Source organism: Barbus barbus, assembly GCF_936440315.1.
Source record: "Barbus barbus genome assembly, chromosome: 8".
NCBI lineage: Eukaryota > Metazoa > Chordata > Actinopteri > Cypriniformes > Cyprinidae > Barbus > Barbus barbus.
The window spans coordinates 22,304,831-22,323,468 of record NC_136736.1 but is presented as its reverse complement, the minus strand read 5'-3'; the positions used below and the strand labels follow the sequence as shown (position 1 = coordinate 22,323,468).

At 36.5% G+C, this 18,638-nt stretch overlaps 1 protein-coding gene across 1 annotated transcript in view; it reads right to left on the bottom strand.

Annotated features, from left to right (window-relative positions):
- Positions 1 to 4,613: 4,613 nt before the first annotated feature.
- LOC306873979 (zinc finger CCHC domain-containing protein 7-like) overlaps positions 4,614 to 18,638 on the bottom strand; it is a 48,621-nt gene continuing 34,596 nt past the window's right edge. The window contains exons 8-10 of the mRNA XM_079423621.1: positions 7,108 to 7,203; positions 6,231 to 6,348; positions 4,614 to 6,143 (exon numbers count right to left, since the gene is read on the bottom strand). Coding sequence (XP_079279747.1) covers positions 5,662 to 6,143; positions 6,231 to 6,348; positions 7,108 to 7,203 — 696 coding nt within the window. The 3' untranslated portion in view covers positions 4,614 to 5,661. The remainder of the gene's footprint in view (positions 6,144 to 6,230; positions 6,349 to 7,107; positions 7,204 to 18,638) is intronic.

Sequence of the window (18,638 nt, the reverse complement as noted above, 5' to 3'; positions counted from 1 at the left end):
ATCAAAATAAGTGTATGTCTTTAAAGCGTGCCAAAAAGAAACATGAAAGTGTACTCTAGTCACCTTTTATAACATTAATATTCTATTATCTGTGAGTACAGCTGCACATTAAATACAATTAAGTGCACTTCTTTTTTACAAGGGAAACGTGGATTAATCTCTGTATTTGTTGGGTTTTATGTTCCCTAGACCATTTTGGGGTCATAACAGACATCTCAAGCCAAAGTTTGGTTGCGATGGAAGATAATCTGATATTGAGTTACAGTAAGACTTTGAGTCTGTCTGAAGTTTGTACAAAAGAAAGTGAAGGAGAGTGGATTACGTCCTTAGATGTGATTTAAGACCAAAAATAATTTGTCTAAAGTGCACATCATCATTGTGAGCACTATTAACCATTGTTTAACAAAACATTGTTAAAACAACTTCACTTACTGGCAGTGAAATTAATTCAGTCCCATTTTTATTAAATATACTTAGACTGAGTGACCACCACTGACATTGTTTGTTGTGTTCTGCAACGAAAGCACTCTATGAAAATTAATTTTTGTTTGGAAGTAATACAGTATGAAGCACTGGTTGAGGAGGAAGAAGGGGTATAGAGGGCTTTGCTCTGATTTACAAGCATAAAATGGACACATTCCCAATCCGCACACTGTAGACTACACACCTGTTGCTGAACAGTGATTTAGATGACATGTCTCCGTTCATGTGTAGCCTATGCGTGCGGATAGTGTAGTACATGGTCACTAGTCATATTTGCTCATCCTTCTGGATGGTAAATAGACAGAAATCTATCCTGTGACTGCTTGGAGGAAATATCCGAGTCACGTTAAATGCAGGCAAGGCCCTGACAGTCTTCATAAACAGTTTTTAAGACAGAAACAGATAGAGCTAGAAACTGGACAGAGACTCATTCAAAAGTATGGGGATTTGGAGAGGAATGTCAGTACTAAGCATACTTAATAACAGCTCTGAGCCCTGCATTCTGCATGGCCGCTGTGGATTAGTATGGACAGTAAATAACATAATAGCAGTGGATGTCTCCCAAGTGTACTAAATCAAACAACCCAAAATCTTTTTGCTAAAGTACTAAAGGTGGAATGACACTGGTGAGAGGATGCAATTGCAAAATACAAATACAGCATTGTCAACAGAGATCACAGCCTGTGTACAACATTAGCAGTGGGGCACCAGAGTTCATAAAAATGAATTTTCATAACCTTTTAGTTTAAAATGAATTATACTGAAGTACAAATTTGTGTGCAAATATCTCCAATAAGACCATGAAGAGACAGACGAGACTGATGTTATCACACTAGCTTGAGGGCAAGTTTACTCTACACAAGCACTAATGTCTAACTGATGAAATACTTGAGAGGAGCATAAATAGAAAAAAAAAAAAAAAATGCTGCATAGCAGTGTTAAACTTTCCATGATATATCCAGGCTTGGAAATCAAAATTGTAATATGTTATTTTCAGGTTTTCCATGGCCGTGGGAACCCTGTAACTCCTGTCTCTCTCCCACTGTACAAATATTCATACTTCCCTATGCAAAATGCAGCGTCAAATAGCAGAAGGATGTTGGAATATACAGTATTTGTAATACAGTAGGAACAAATATCTGGAAAACCTACTAACCTCTGAGATTAAGTGAGGAATTGTTCACCTAAAAATAAAAATTTGATGAAGATTTACCCACCCTTTGGCCATCCAAGATGTACAGTAGATGAGTTTGTTTCTTCATCTGAACAGATTTGAAGAAATTTAGCATTACATAATTTTCTCACCAATGGATGCTCTGCAGTGAATGGGTGCCGTCAGAATGAGAGTTCAAACAGCTGATAAAAACATCACGGTAATCCACATGACTCCAGCCCATCAATTAACGTCTTGCAAAGCAAAAAGCTGCAATTTTCTAATAAACAAATTCAACACTATGACAATTTTAACTTCAAACTGTTGTTTTTTTGAACTCTCATTTGCACCCATTCACTCCAGAGGATCCATTGGTGATGTTATCTGTTCCAATGAACAAACAAACAAAATATACATCTTAGATGGCATGAGGCTAAGTACATTTTCATCAAATTTTCATTTTTGAGAGAACTATTCCTTTAAATGTATAGCCATAGCCGCAAAATGGCAAAGAACTGTAAGTTCTCTTTTCAAGTGCATGTGCTATAGGTACCAAGAAAGTTGTTCCTAGTGGTTAAATAACACCAGAGTAAATGATTTTTTTTTGCGGGGATTAGTACATCATAGTTCAAAGAACTTGCAGACTCAAGCTGATAAAAAACGAATCCCAACAAATACAACTTCATGCTGTGCAGATCACTAAAAGTCTTCGTTCACTTGGGTGCATTAAAAACCCAGGCCTTATTTTTATGTGCATTTCTTTACTAGGCTGTTAAAACATACAATTTTGACATGACCTATGTGATTTAAGACCGATGCAATAAAGGCTTCATGCTACCAGCATTTCTTCCATTTCAAGGATGCTGAAAAATTAATCAGTTCAATTTATGCCACATTTATGTCTCACTCGAGTAACAAACACATAAAACAGAAGAATTTATCATAATCCCAGCCATCAGGATGTCATAAGGATGTATTGTATTGTATTGTATGAAAGTACAAAGATTTGGGGGGGAAAAATAATTTATTGTGTCATGATTATTATATTATACCTTGACAAAAAAGATATACTTGTTTTGCCGAAACGTTGGTAACTAAACAGAGCTTTAGGGAGTGTGCAGTTCCATTTATTATTTTTTTTAACTTGCACCACAAAAAGTTGTGTTTGTTTCTTTACTTTATTGTATGGATTGATTATCTGTCAGATGTTTTGAGGGGACTGAGTTTAAAACAATAATTATGACCACCATCTATAATGAATAATTTGTGATTTCAGGTCAAACTACAGAATAGTGTTGCTAATGTTAACTAAAACTAGAACTATTAAGAATGTTTTTATTTTTATTATTATTTGGAAATAAAAAAAATGAAATATTAGATGATAAATTAGATGCTAAAATTACTCAAATGAAAAAAATATATACTAAATAAAAAAAAACAAATAAAATGAATAAAAATGGCAAAAAAAAAGTAATTCCTAAAACAAACTAAAATTATTAAATAATAAAAGCTCATTCAAAATATTAATGAATGCTATAATAGTATATAAATACTAAAATAACACTGCTATACAAATGTTTGGGGATCTCAACAAAAAACAATTTTGTTTTTAAACAAAATTGCAAACAATGTTTTTAAACTGGTTTCCACTCCCACGTCTGCCATTGGTTGGCCAAACAGTTTCAGATCAAACCAAAAGTTTTTTTTTTTTTTTTTTAAATCATACTCCATCTCTGTCATGGTTTCCATAAACTTGGCCATGCTCAGAGTCAGCATTGAATGACATTTTCTGGCAAGCAATCAGCACATATGCAGGGACCATAAAAAGTACTGTAAAAAAAAACATCTGAACATCTATTGTAACCACAAACTCTTCCCATGTTTCATTATTTTATTACTTTCATGGGTTTAAAGCTATATTCATAGCTATATTTATATGCTTTTTTAGCCTGTGCCCATTTATATATAGATTTTATTAAGCCCTAGTTGGGCTGCACAGAGAACTGGACTAACGAAAAAGACATGTCACATACAGAAATGGACCACAGAGGTGGAGGCAAGATTCAGACCGGCAGGCAAATTTAGTTTCAAGAGGAAACAAACTATAGAGTACTTACTAGGCTTGACCTAAAACAGATTTTACATGCAAATACTGTCCTTGAAAGTGAAATGGTTTTCAGTATGGTTCATTAATTACACTTAAGAGGATGACTGTGAATGTTTTGAGGACTGCATGTTGAGTCAAAGTGCTGGGAATGTGTTGTGGCCAACTATACCAGTAAAAAACCTGATTAATCACTTCTAAGGAATTAGTCAGAGTAAATCAGTGGGAGTGATCGTGTGTGACTCAGTGATTGCATGTCCCTTCCCTCACATCGTACTGCATCTCTCTTACACATCTCAGCCAAGCCCTGGGGGATCCCTTGAGTTTACATACTGTCTGCAAATCTTGAAAAAAAACAAAATCAGATTTTTCTTTCTGCATGTGGGCTGGACTGCCATGTTTGGTGTTGGATTTATATTTGGCTTAAGAAATAATCTCTTTTACTGTTGAAAAACCTTTCAGGCAATAAAAACTTGATGGCACATACTTTCACATAACTATCCACACACACACACACACACACGCACACACACACACAGAGAGAAAGAGAGAGACGGCCCTACAGAGCAGAACAACATTACACACACTCACAGGACAATTGAACAAATCTGGACTCTTTAAAAGCTCAAATATTGCTCTTAGCAAAAACGCAACCCATGAAAGCAAAAAGAGAAATTGTATGGAATAAAGAGAAGGAATGTGGGATCTTAAAAAGTGAAAAATAGGGAAAGCGAAGGAAATGGCAACGGTTTAACCACTTAAACAGCTGTTTGCTGTCTGTCATTACTTTAAAGCTGAAGAGCCCTAAACACAACACCTGGAGCCCAAGAAGATAATCACGGGAAAGAGGAGAAAAGTGGAGCACATATTTTTGTCTGAAAGTGAGATTTTATTTCAACAGAGTTTTTTTAATAGAAATGAAATCAAGAGCATGGTTGCGAGTTCAATTAACAAGAAGCTCAACTTATCTAACCTAACATGAGCATAATATCTATTTTGATACTCCAACAAAATCAGTTCTAAACAAAGCCAAAACAGCCTCTCTGAGCAAAAGTCTGTAGTTTAGTTTCATTTCTGAATGAATCAGTTTGCAAATGATTGAATGACTCTCTCAACGTAATATTAGTGCACATCCTCTCTGGAAAACAGAAAGAGACAAGAACAGAATTTCTGTAGTTCGCTTTTTTTTTTTTAAACAAAATTGCAAACAATGTTTTTAAACTGGTTTCCACTCCCACATCTGCCATTGGTTGGCCAAACTGATAGCCCCCCCCCCCCCCCCCCCCCCTCAAAATCATGTGGTGGTGGTAGTGCTGGTGGGATGCTAAAATAAACAGAGGAAGGCTGTTATGGTGCCACAGAGACAGTGTTCATGCTTTTTAGAAAATCATCTTATATCAGTTTTCATTGCATATAAAGCTGGGATTTTACATATTTTACCTTAAAATAAAGCTGAATATTCATAAAAAACGGTTAAAACAAAAGATCTCAAACAGGATATCAATACAAACAGACTTTAATTTAATCACATAGTTACAGAAGTCAGCATGTACATAAAATAAAACTCTATACACTTGTCATGTATGAGCAGGACACCTGCTTTTAAAATGCCCGAATTTGATAAACATTAAATCTTTCCCAAAATTATGTACTTTTTTGTGTCAAATTAGTATATGAATAACATTACATAGTTCAGCCAAGCACTGAGAAATGAACTGTATTTGGGTGAGACGGTCTGATTTGCGTAGAATTTTTCTTCCAAGAACAACCTAAAAGCCGTAATACTGTACACAAAACCATGCGGATTGGAAGATGGACCAAAGCCAACCATGAATCACCTGACAATCCTTCAAACCTTTCTTTGCTTAATCAGAAAAAGGTTTTCATCGGAGGGATACATGGAAGAATCTTTTGCAGCTTTTCATTCTCTCTTTTGCCATTTCCTCTCCTTCTTTTTTGTTATTTTGTCCTTTTTATTGTCCTTTTCCATTCCAAAGGTCTTATTCGGCTTCACTTTGGCTTTCCGAGGTGATGAAACATCTCTTGTCTTGTGAGGGCTCTTTTTGTAACCTCTAGGAAAGTCTGCATCTTCATCTAAAACAATAACTTCAGATTGTGTTTTCTTTTTCTTCTTTTTGGCTTCCTTCTGGCTTTGCTCTTCTGGTTTAAACTTGCTCTTAGGGGTGTGTTTACTGTGGTTCCCTGGTGTTTCGGAGTTCTGCTTGACATTGAAGTATGCGTGTTTGGGTGTGTGTGCGACACGTCTCTTCGGCGTGTCCTGGTTGTTGGTGTGAGTATTGTATGGAGACCATTTGTGGCTGGTTTTTTGTTTCTTCCAGGGCGGTACGGGGGTATTTGTAATGACAGCTCTGTCAGGTGAAATCAATCCGGCTTGCTTAAGTTCTGAAAGAGACACATGTCATTAGATCTTTAGGTTTCAAGCATGATTAGCTTTTATCAATTCAACTTGTTAGAAACAGACTAACAAACCTCTGGCCTGCTTTTTAACTCGAATTTCACGGCAATGGATGTCACTCTTTGTGTCGTAATAGGAAATAAATGGCAGGGTGGGATACGTCCCGTTATACATTCTCTTCTCTGAGCATTCCTGCGGAAAACACACACTTTAACGTCTCAAATCATGGACATCAGTAAAGGCACATCTCTCTATCACAATCTCTCTTATGCCCACCAAGGCTGCATATATTTATTCCAAAATACATATTGTGAAAAGTTATTAACTAGTTTCCATTTTAATGCTTATATTTAAAATGTAATATATTCCTGTAATGTCAAAGCTAAATTTTCAGCAGTCATTCCTCCAGACCAATGATCCTTCAGAAATCATTCTAAAATGCTCAATATACTGCTTAATATTTATTTCCAATTTTTTTTACATTTTTGATAAATAGATAGCTCAAATGAACAGCATATGTTTTAAAATAGATTTTTATGTAACAATGTAAAATTCTTTACTGTCACTTTTAAAGAACTTCAAGCATCCTTGCTGAATATAAGTATACAAAGATACTGTTTGTAAAAAAAAAATCCCAATCTTCTGAATGGTAGCTGTGCTTCATTTAGCATGTTGTGCATGAATATAAAATAATGGGAAAAGTTTTGTACACTGAGAATAAGATTTGTGAAAAATCAGACTGAAATGTTACAATTTGTTTTCAGTATGACAAATAAAGCAGTATGAAAGTGACAAGAACCAACATAGAGGTCAATGAGGGATTCTTATTTTTTTAGCATGTGTGTGGAAATGTGGTATTTAAAATATTTTTCTGTTTCGTTGTTGCGGTTGTTATCCATTGTGGAAAGCAACCAGCTATGTGACGCCCATGGACGAGGCTGATCCACTTACATGGCCGAAGTGTCCTTTCTTAGAGCAGTTATAACAGTAGGCAGGTTTCCCGTAGGCCTCTGGATCACTGGCTCTACAGAGGGGTCCCTCAGTGGTCTACAAAGAAACAAAAAGACATGGATTTAGAAAGGAGACTAATTACCAACTTCTAAACTACTAACATCGCAGAGTCTGACTGCCTCCTTTGAGAAAAAAAATGCACCAACATAAAATCTTACATTTAAAGTCTGTAAAAAGAAAAATAGTGAACCAGTTCCTCCATTAACACTCAATGATATTTTAAGCCCCCTAGCCCTATTTATTTTTTGGAAACGTATTTTAATCTACAGATGTGCTTGATTTCCTTAAAAAATAAAAAAGGACATTTTAGGCAAAATTTTAGGAGCTGAATGTTCTTCAGAGATCCAATTTTTTAAATCAATGACTTTACATGTTTTTTGGTAGTTTTACAACTTTAGTACAACTTTTAGAACAATCACACTTTTAATATTAGGTTTCTTTGTATATCTTTGTATTTTCAAGGGGATGGATTTAAAAACACTTTCATCTTGAGGCCCCCATGAAAGTTCGAGAAGCCCTAGTGAGCCCCGGTCCCCTGGCAGGGAACCGTTCATTTAAAGGGATAATTGACCTAAAAATGAACGTTCTGTCATTATTTACTCACATTTCTCACACCCACACAAGCTTTTTTATCTTCTGTGGACCACAAAAGGAGAATTTTAACAGAATGCTGCTGCTGCTCTTTTCAACAATGGACTATTATAATACTTTAATGTGCATTTCTGTCCATTTTTGATAGTCCCCATGGTCACTTTATGCTTTCATAGTGTGAAGAAGAGCAGCTTTGACATTCTACTAAACATCTTGTAGCAGGCTATACTCGTAACAGTAAAGGTTGATATGCCCATTTGTAGCAGAAGCATCTACTATGTGACAAGTTAAAGCAGTAAGGTCAAGAAACCTCCAATTAGGGAGACACAAATCTGGGCGCAAGCAGTACCAGAACATTCTCTAAACAGACACAAGAATACAACTTCGCTCATGTCAAGTGTGTGAATGCACCCCGGTCCCTCAGCTGTGCCCTTTGTGTGCGCGTATGTCAGTCGACTACCTGCGTTATATTCCTCGACTTCACTCAATCCCTTTCACTCGGTTCTGTTATTATAAACCTCACTTACATTTCCCATCTCGCTAGTGAATGATGACCCCCATTCACTCTCTTTCTCCCATCATCCACTCTGTCTCCTCCTCCCACTCTTTCTCACAGACATTCATATAATCTGTATATTTTTCTTTTCTTTGAGGTGATATAAGGGAGTGATTACCGAGGGTATCAATAAATCCCAGTAATGCGCTGGTGATAAGGCCACCTTTGGAGTGTGTGTATGTGTGTGTGTTTCTCCATCTGGTCCCGGGGAGCCCAAAGGCGTTTCACGCTCCATCGCTTTTCGTAAATACAGCACGATAAAGAGGGTAAGCCGACTGGTGCGAGCGTGTTTGCGTGCGCGTGTGTGCGTGGCCGAAAACTACACACATATTGTCTTTTAATGTGTCCTCAAGGGGGCGTCGAGACATACACACACTCATATACATGCGTTTTCAATAAGCCAGGACACACGCGGTCCCACCACGTCATATTTTAAACATATCTTCCTCCATTCCACACACTCTCTCTCTTTCTTTCTGTCCGTTTCCCGCTTGAGTGGTTAAAGGGTGGAGGGGTGAATGCTATTAGAACCGTTGGTCATTATCAGCTCAGCGCTGGAGACTGCTCCATCTCCATCACAAAGACACCACCGGTTACCCCCCAGACGCCCACCCTTCTCTCTCTCCGTCACTCACTCACTCACTCTTTCTAGCCACCAAACTCAATGCAAGGTTTGCCATCCACTGTCGTTTATTAGTTATACTTGCTAAACAAGTTAATACAGAAGTTACTGATTTGAACAAGTGTATTGAACTTCAGTGCAAATTGTGCTATGGACACAAGTGACACCAAATCATTCCACTTGTTGAGGAGAGATATGCCGTTAGTGATTGCCTGGTGGATGCTAAAATGAGTGAAATAACCCCATACACACTGAAGGAGGGATCTAAGCCATAGCTAAGAGCTTGAATATCATAGAGAAACTTGTATGCTCTTTTGACCTGGGCGACTAAGCAAGCATCTAGAAACCAGCCAAGAAACCACCTAGCAACTTGGGATGAGAATTTATAGCACCACTTTACATTAGGTGGCCTTATACTTATATCAAAAATAGGTACAATGTACTTATTGTGTTCACAATGTATTGCAAAACACTTTTGCTGCTATTGAGGTGGGATACGGGTAAGGTTAGGGACAGGTTTGGTGCTATGGGTAGGTTTAAGGGTGGGTTAAGGTGTAAGGGATGGGTCAACAGTGTAATTATAAATGTAATTACAGAAATTAATTACAAATGTAATTACATGCAGGTATTTTTAAAATATAAGTACAATGTAAAAATATGTACGTAGACAATTATCAACTGATTAATTAAAATGTAAGTACACAATAAGGCCACCTAATATAAAGTGGGACCGAATTTATTTACATTCATACATCACCTGCATGCAACACTTAAAAAAATTTAATAAAATAAATAATAATAAAAAATTGGAATCAATAATTAGGCCTTACACAAATGTATCAGTACACTCTATAATTTTGCTTTAGGAAAGACAAAATTTATGTCTTGTGGCTCAGCGAGTCACAATCATCTCCTGCTGATTCAGTGAGTGAATCACTGTCGTTAGACTGGTTCAAACAGATCTCGGATGAAACCCAGAGTCTTTCCAACTGAGTCATTAAAAAGAATCAGCTCATTCGAGTCATTTGTTTCACCTAGACCATACTGGTAGCATCACTTGACTCAAAAGAAAGACGTATATTTTTTATTTTTGTATTATTTTGCAGTTTCTCTCCTATCATTATCAATTCAGACTGAAATTACAACTAAGCTAAAACTGATTTTTCCTGCAGACTCAGGACATGCTAAGTATTTCAGTATGATGTTCCATCCACATCTGTAGAAGAATGCAGACACTTAAGAACAGTTAAGAGTAGATCCGGTTCTCCATTCCCAGTCCCACTAACAACTACACATCAATGTGCTAAAAACCACTGACAACCACTTTCTATAGCAATCACATAACGTAACAACTGTAGCACTCATATTTTCCTCAGAAAACATACAATTTCTTCATTTGGCCTCATTTATTTCCAAAGCTTCCCTTTCTCCTTCTGTATTTCTAATGCTCCTTTCTTCTTACTACCTCAGAATCTTTCTGTGGTTCATGCGTCTCTTTGTCCTTTAACCTCTGTCTCTTTCTTCATCTCTACTGTACCTTCACCCGTCTATCCATCTATTTTTCTTTCTCTACACTTTTTCATTCTTGCTGATATTTCATGCAAATTGGTGTGTAAGAAGACCCTCCCTCCATCACACATACCCTGTGCCCCCCTCCCTGACCTTGAGCTCCTGTTATCACACTCGTGCTCAAATGTCGCGGAAAAGGAAGGAAGACTGACAGGGGGAACAAAACAAAAAAAAGGCGACAGAGCGACCCCTCCTTCATCCGATCCTCTGTGCATAAGAGCTGCTCTGTGGCACTATTAATTACCTCTCTTTAGTGTGTGTGTATCACCTCTATCTGAAAGGATTATCGGGGCAGAGGGTGGCCTCTGATATGTTTGTGTTTCAGGGCCAAGAGTCACAGAGCATATTCACTCTCTCTCTCTCTCTCTCACACTCACTCACACACACACACATACATTCATACGACCTTGTGCAAAAAAGCATTTGAGGACACAAATATCTGAACATTGCACCATCTTTTTCCGTGCAAAAAAATTGAACTGAAAAAATTAACCTTCAAATTAAATCAAACTCAAGTCAATTTGATTATTTTGGTCAAAAAAAAGAACATTTAGGGTAATATTCATGTTCTGACTTCGATTTAATTGACTTGCCTATTTTTGGGGGGGAGGGGGGTCAATTGAACAGCATTTACCTTACCCTATCAATAAGCAACCAAAACTAAATGTATAATAAACTACAACAACAAAACAGTTTGACCCATTCAGGCTGACTTACGGACCAGTTGCAAACATGATAGGTGGGCATTACTGCATCGTGTAATAAGCCAATCACACTCTCACATGACTTCTCGACTATTTCTCCCCTCTCATTCAAACCATGCTTCAGGGCTTCTATGAGAACATAAAGTGCTCCAGGGAGGCCAAAGAGACACTGCCTCTTTCTGAAAGCTCATCTGCTGGTGTTGCTTTTGGAGAGCGCTGATTTACAAAAATGAGTGCTTTACACAGAATTACTTCTCATATTTCGTAATATTTCTCATTTTATTACTGTACTGTTGATTATTTTCTCATCCAATATTTTTAGGAGACACCACCTCTCTTCCCTCCTGAAAGAAAACAGCCCTCATGCTCACACAATCACACGTTTAAGCAAATAAAACACACACACACACACACACACACACACACACACACTGCATCCTGGCAACAGTACTTCACACCTTGGCTACAGGCGGACACAACCTTAATCCTTAAACCCACATCAAATTCAAACTGTTTCCAGTGTAATCACAATTCAAACATGCACACACAGTGTAAACAGTCTTTGTGTGCTTGGTGGATTAGGGAGAGGTGGGAGATTTGGGGTGCATTTTGCATACGTAATAGAAAACTCTAGAGAACCCCCCAGAACGACAGGAAAGGGGTGGGGGTAAAGAGAAATCATTTAAAGACATTCACCATTTTCATCCAGACTTGCATTCAATATATGATGTTCCACCAAAATCACATAACTCAGACAATTAATAAAGATTATTCATTAAGAAACCATACTTTCCAACAATATGCCTTTTAAGAGAGAGCGAAAGGGAGAGAGATAGAGATCTATCTAATCTCTCTCTTCATATACAGTCAAACCAAAATTAATTTCTCACATTATCACAGTAACATATTTGTAAAATTATTCATAAAATGGTAATAAAATATGACAAGAACTTGGACTTAAACTATGACAGAACAAATTCATCTTGATAATGCTATCCGTCTGTTAGACTGTCTCACAAATTAATTAGGTTGAATAGCTGTCAGCTGTTAAATTTAAGTACACAATTAGATAATAGCAATTTAGGTCAACCAATTACCAAGCAATGCTTAATTTTGTTCAGTCTGTGGTGTAAAAAGGTTGCATTAGCAATTAAAGAAAAAACACTTGAGCAAAACATGGTCAGGTCAAAGTGTCAATCATTTTTGGTCCCAAATTTTCATCACTTTTACTGGTAGTTCACTGTATGAACATTTTTTGGCTATAATATGTTACAGTTTACTTTATTTTGCTTTCCTCACTTACATAAATTAACTATTGTGTCCTGCACCCAGTAGTAAAAAAAAATATCAAAAATTAGATCTGGTGTCTGAATAATTTTTGATTTGACTGGATATACACATGTAGTACATCATAGCATATATAACCGTATATAATATCCAACTTGCAACAGCTTATATAAAATGTGCATGCCATGACAAGACCTGGATAACTCTGTATTATGATTAAAAATGCACATCTAGTGTGGATTTATCTGCACAGACATTTTTAATATCGTACAGAGGTGGCCTATAAGAATATACACAGTAACACAAAATCACAAGAAACAATGTATCATGCTCAAATGTTGATTGTTGTTTCTCTGCACAAGGGACAGAAAACAAGACGTGTTTTGATTGACATGACAGAGCTGCTGTAGGTCAACTGCTTTCCTGTGATGTGATTTACAAACAGAGCTTTAAAGGGAGGTGTGGGGCAGTAGGTTTGCACTGTGCCACTGCACATACACAATGTATATGATAGTCCAATGACGGTTCGCTCGCTAAATGTGGGACTTTTGTAGGCATTTCACTGATGTTAAGGAAGAAAGTGTTTCTGATTATGTAAATCTTATTTTTACATTGACTAACTATGCATATGCTTACATTTGTGTGCAAAACCTCTGTGCAACCATTTTTCAGAAATCACAAATAAATTAAAATGGTCTTCCATTTTATTCTACTTGAACTACACACCCCCATGAAATATACTATAGCCAAAATGTTTTTTGTATAATATTATTAGAAATGGATCAATTAGTCTTGTTTTTTGACTATTTAAATGGTCACACTTTATTTTAAGGTCCAATGTTTGCTATTAACAAACCATTAACTATGACCTTTGCCTCAATAACCTTTAATTTGCTGCTTATTAATAGTTAGTAAGGTAGTTGTTAAGTTTAGGTATTGGGTAGGATTAGGGATGTAGAATATGGTCATGCAGAATATGTGCTTTATAAGTACAAATAAACAGTCGATATGTTAATAATAGGCATGCTAATAAGCAGCTAGTTAATAGGGAGAGTTGGTCCCTATACTAAAGTGTTACCATTTACATTAACCTCATGCACGTTATCTGGAATCTTACCACCCCTGTGCAATCTTAAGAACAGTCTTAAGGCATTGATGGCTCTATGAACAACATTTAGCATCCATACTAACCTTTCTAGTGGAAAAATGTCCTTTTGATTATGGAAATGTCCATTACACTATGAAAAACACTGCTATTTCAATAGCTGTCAACTGAAAGGTTCTTTGGGAAACTCAAAATGGTTCTTCTTCACCACCGCTGTGAAACCCCTTTTCCTAACCTTTATATTTAAGAGTGTGTAGTAACGCCATGTCAACACACCTGATAACTGATCTATTTTCATGTTTGTTTCACGCAAAATATTCCATAAATGAAAAGATGCAAAGAAATGCTATAAAGGATGCTCTGACCCATTTCTGGTCTCAGCTGCAGACCGTTTACTCTTCTGTCTTTCTCAGTTCAGTAAGAAGTGTGTGTATACGTAAGACCGAGAGAGGCTAACAGATAAACATTTTTCTATTTTCATGCCAGCTCCCCTTGCTTTTGTAATTCAAATGCAGACACAGGAAACTGGCAGGCAAAAAGCACACACACACACACACTCTTACACGGATGTGCAGCCATACACACACACCTTGTAATGCTATCGACCCCTGGCCTGTCATGCAATGCCACACACACTGGTCTCTCTGTGCCTGCCTTCCAACTGATAACCAGAAGCCATCCTCCAAACCAGCGGAGGAGTGAACGACGTGTGTGTGGGTTTGTGAGTTTAAGAGAGAGACAGAAATGGAGGAAAAAGAGAAAAAAGCAGAACTGTTTGTATCAGTGATCAGAAACTTTGTTTCTAAAAAGGTCATAATATCATGATTAATACATTTTTCCTGGGGTGATTTAAAAATATTTAAATATTTCACTCACAAAATCAAAAGAAAGAAAAGAAGAAATTCTATTTTGCTTTAAAAAAATAAATAGGATCGATAAGATTTTTGGATCAATCCATTGTCATATATACTCCCACCACTTTTTCTACCCAATATTACCAGTTGCATTTTCACTTTCCTGTCTCATAAACAGAAAAAAGCTCTTCATCTCACAGCTGGAATAAAATAAACGAAGCCCTAACAACGTCTTCTGCTTAAATGAATACCTGTTTCAAAGAGCATGACATATGACTCAGAAGAAACAAGACATAAGAAAAATATTAGCCTAAATCCACACAAAGAGATGGTACATCTCTACTACAGCGAGAAGCCCAAATAACAAACATCTACTAAAGCATTTTGAGGTTTTTCCCCCAGGTGGCGACAGCACACATTCACACAGCATGACTACACCGATAAATCACAATGGTCACAGTTCATCAACAGAAAAGCAATATACAAATAAAATAAAATAAAAATATGAAATATTTATAGAAACATTTTCCTGAAAGACATTTTTCAGTATGGATGCATTCAACTGCTCAAAAATTGACAGTAAAGACCACACTGTTACAAAAGATTTATTTCTCAAATAAATGCTGATCTTTTGAACTATTTTATTTAATAAAGAACCCTGAAATAATGTATCATGGTTTCCACAAAAATACTAAGCAGCACAACTCTTTTTAACATTGATAACAATAAGAAATGTTTCTTGCACACCAAATCAGCACATTAGAATGATTTCTGAAGAATCATGTGACAGACTTAAAGTAATGACTGCTGAAAATTCAGTTTTTGCAATTACAGGAGTACTAAAATAGAAAAAAGTTATTTAAAATTGTACAAATATTTCACAATCTTGCTGTTTTACTGTATTTTTGGTCAAATAAATGCAGCCTTGATAACATCAGAATCAAATTCACTGAATGCATTCAAATGAAATCCTCGATTCAAGCTCACAAGCACACTTTCATATTAACTTCTCAACTGATTCAAACTCTTTTTGCCCTGAACTCTGATGTCTTGTGCTGACAGCTCCACACAGGCATCACACTCTTAAAAAGCTCAGCAGCATAACATCAGTGTGAGAAAGAACAGCTTGATCTGAGTGCTGTGCTTTGACCTTTTCACCGAGCTGTTTCCACGGGAGTCTAATCGATACAAACACTCTAAATAAACTGTGTCAGACACTTCTCTCTGTCTCATGGACAGAGTATCTCTTCACTATATGAGAGAAGAAATCATTACATTCAAACAAATGTCAGCGCTCACATTCAAATGTCTACCTGGCAACTTACTATTGATTTATACTCATTACAGATAAATATAGTTACAATTACATTTTTACATTTATATCTTAAGTTGCTAAATGGCCCAAATCAAAAGATGCAAAACCCTCATAACTCACTATGATATTCTGATTGCTAGATATGACTTAGGCCCTTTTTAAATGCAAGTCTAATGGATTTCTTCCGTCCATTTTATGCCAGGCAAAAATCTTATACGGGTCATATTATTAAAATGCAACATGACAGACAAATACCTAAAAATATAAAATAACATTTTATTGCCTTAGTATATGAATAATTTTTCTTCTAAGAGGATATTACAATAATATTTGTCCTTGAAGTACTGCTGTAGTACATCATCTATATCAGTAGATGGTGCCGTGTGTCTATCACTCCAACACATATGCATGTAGACATTTACAAACTATATATTTGCTCAACATTTAAACATTTGCACAGGATGATTCCAGACCTTTCTATCTCCCAATGGCATAAAGGTGTAACTAAATGTACATCTATCTGCACAACCATATTTGGCTTGGTCTTACTGAATAATATTCAGAAATGTTTATATTGACAGCAAAACCATTTCTCTTTATTGCCGACTTTCTTCTAAAATTCACTTGATCGCTTTGAAGCCATAAACTGTATGTCCCTCATACATTTCGCTTATGCTAATGATTCAATTAATTTTCATTACAGTGTAAAGGATTACTAGGCTGATCAGTTTGAGGAAAGGAGGGATTTAAAAAAAGTATGTTTTAAAATTTGTAATTGCTCACCAATATCCTCTTAAAAGGTTTGGAATCCGTATCCCCTTCAGTCCCGTATTATCTGAACCAAAACATAAAAGCTCTGTAGCACGTTGCTAAAAGCACCTAGTCACCACAAAAATGTATCTAGTTGTGTGTGTGTGTACAGAACATGCTTAAAACTCTATTTTACAGAGAATATTTGTCAAGTAAGTTAAGTCCTTACAGACTTAACTAACAACAGTTTCAGCGTTTGTGAAAATTAAAACTGAACCAAAGAACAGCGTAATCGCACAAAACAAAAAAATTGGCCCAGACACCACATTTGCTTTGTAAAACTTTCACTCTTTGCATAGCTTCTGTGAACACTCACACTTCTTTCTGTCTGTCTCCTTTGGGTTTTGTGGCAAACTTGAGTGGTTGAGTGGTTGTTTGTTAGTGAAGACAGGTGCAGGCCTCACCCCCCCCCCCCCACCCACACACACACACACAGTATAAACAGATCCAGTAGAAAGGGACTGGTCTGACAGAATGCCTTTTCACACCTGACTGGGCCTAGCATAGGGCGACAGGCCACAGCTCCCAAAGCACAACACACACACACATTCACACACAGGGGTATCTGTACTGTATTTAACTTTGAGCCCTCTAGACTCCAGGATAGTTTAAAGGCCTTAAAGACCGTCTGTTGAGGGTGACTCAATTTAAGTACCTACACACACAAACAGAACCAGGGCAGGACCCAGAGGATGAAAGTAATGCACAAGCAGATGGACTCAGCCCAGCAGAACCAAGTGGACCTGCAGAAAACCATCACACGCTATTTTACGCCATTATAAGGCCTACAGACTCACGAAAGTCCACATATGTCATCCACAGAGGCGCAGGGTGCCGGACAGCAATTTACTATGAGAGCAAATGGTCTTTTAACCTCAATATAAGTATTTTTTGGGTGCGACAAAATAGTTATCATTGATTATAACAATGATTTCAATTACACTACTGTCAAATATTTAATACTGGATCTCTTTCAAACTGTGTAAATCACCCTGCTTTCTTTCTTTCTTTCTGTGCATCTCATCATGTTTTTGATTCAAAATCAAGATTTTAAATTGGACACCACATGCACCACAACTGTACCAACACAGTATCAAAACTGGGTTGCACTTCATTTTAAGGTGATGTTACAGTCTAATATTACACAGTTTTTTTTTATTTTTTATAAAAATTAATTAGCTACAAGCACTTACTATAGGGTTAGTGTTAGGATAAGGGTTGTAATGCTGGTAATTATGTATAATTTATTATTTTTACTATAGTAAGTTCATTTATCTATGTTATCAAATATTTTATCTTACAAAAATTTAATATAAAAATATTAAATTATATTTCAGATAAGCATACGCCTGTCAACATAGAAAACTGTCCACATGCTGAATATGAAAATTGGTATTATATTATATTATTTTAAACAATTATAGTAAACAACAACAGCAGAAGCTAATATCCGAGCCTGTAAAACTAAATTTGTGTTTAATTGCAGGAAATTATCTTTTTTTATGATATTTTATTTTAGTGAATTATTTTTTTTCTAAATTGTATTATTTACTTATTTTTCACTTTTTCCTTGCAGTGCACAACCTTAAGAATAAAACGGTGACCCACCAGAACCACTGGCATCAATTTACCACAGTTTCACTGTACAAACAATAAATATAATAACTATGGTATTTTGGTAGAAACAACAGATACCATGACACGCTTTTCAAAGAGGGGTAATAATAATATCCGTTTCCTTCTTTGTGCCTTAAACTCAGGAAACAATATTTTTATTCAACACTGAGGAAAGAAATCAAAAAGCTCAGAAACAGTGAAAGTGAGAAAGCTTTTTAAAAAGACTTTTAACCCTCCAACGCAGCTCTTTAACAGCCCTAGAGGCAACATTTTCTTTTCATTCCACCTTTCTTTTTTCTCTGTCTCCACTCTGCCACCCCGCGCACCAGGCTAGCGCTAACGATCTGGCCTTTTCATTAGGAAGCCTAGCTAATTAGACTGTGTGTGTGTGTGACGGGTCGAGTGACTGCTCGGCGCAGCGCGATGCTGGCAGCCCATTTC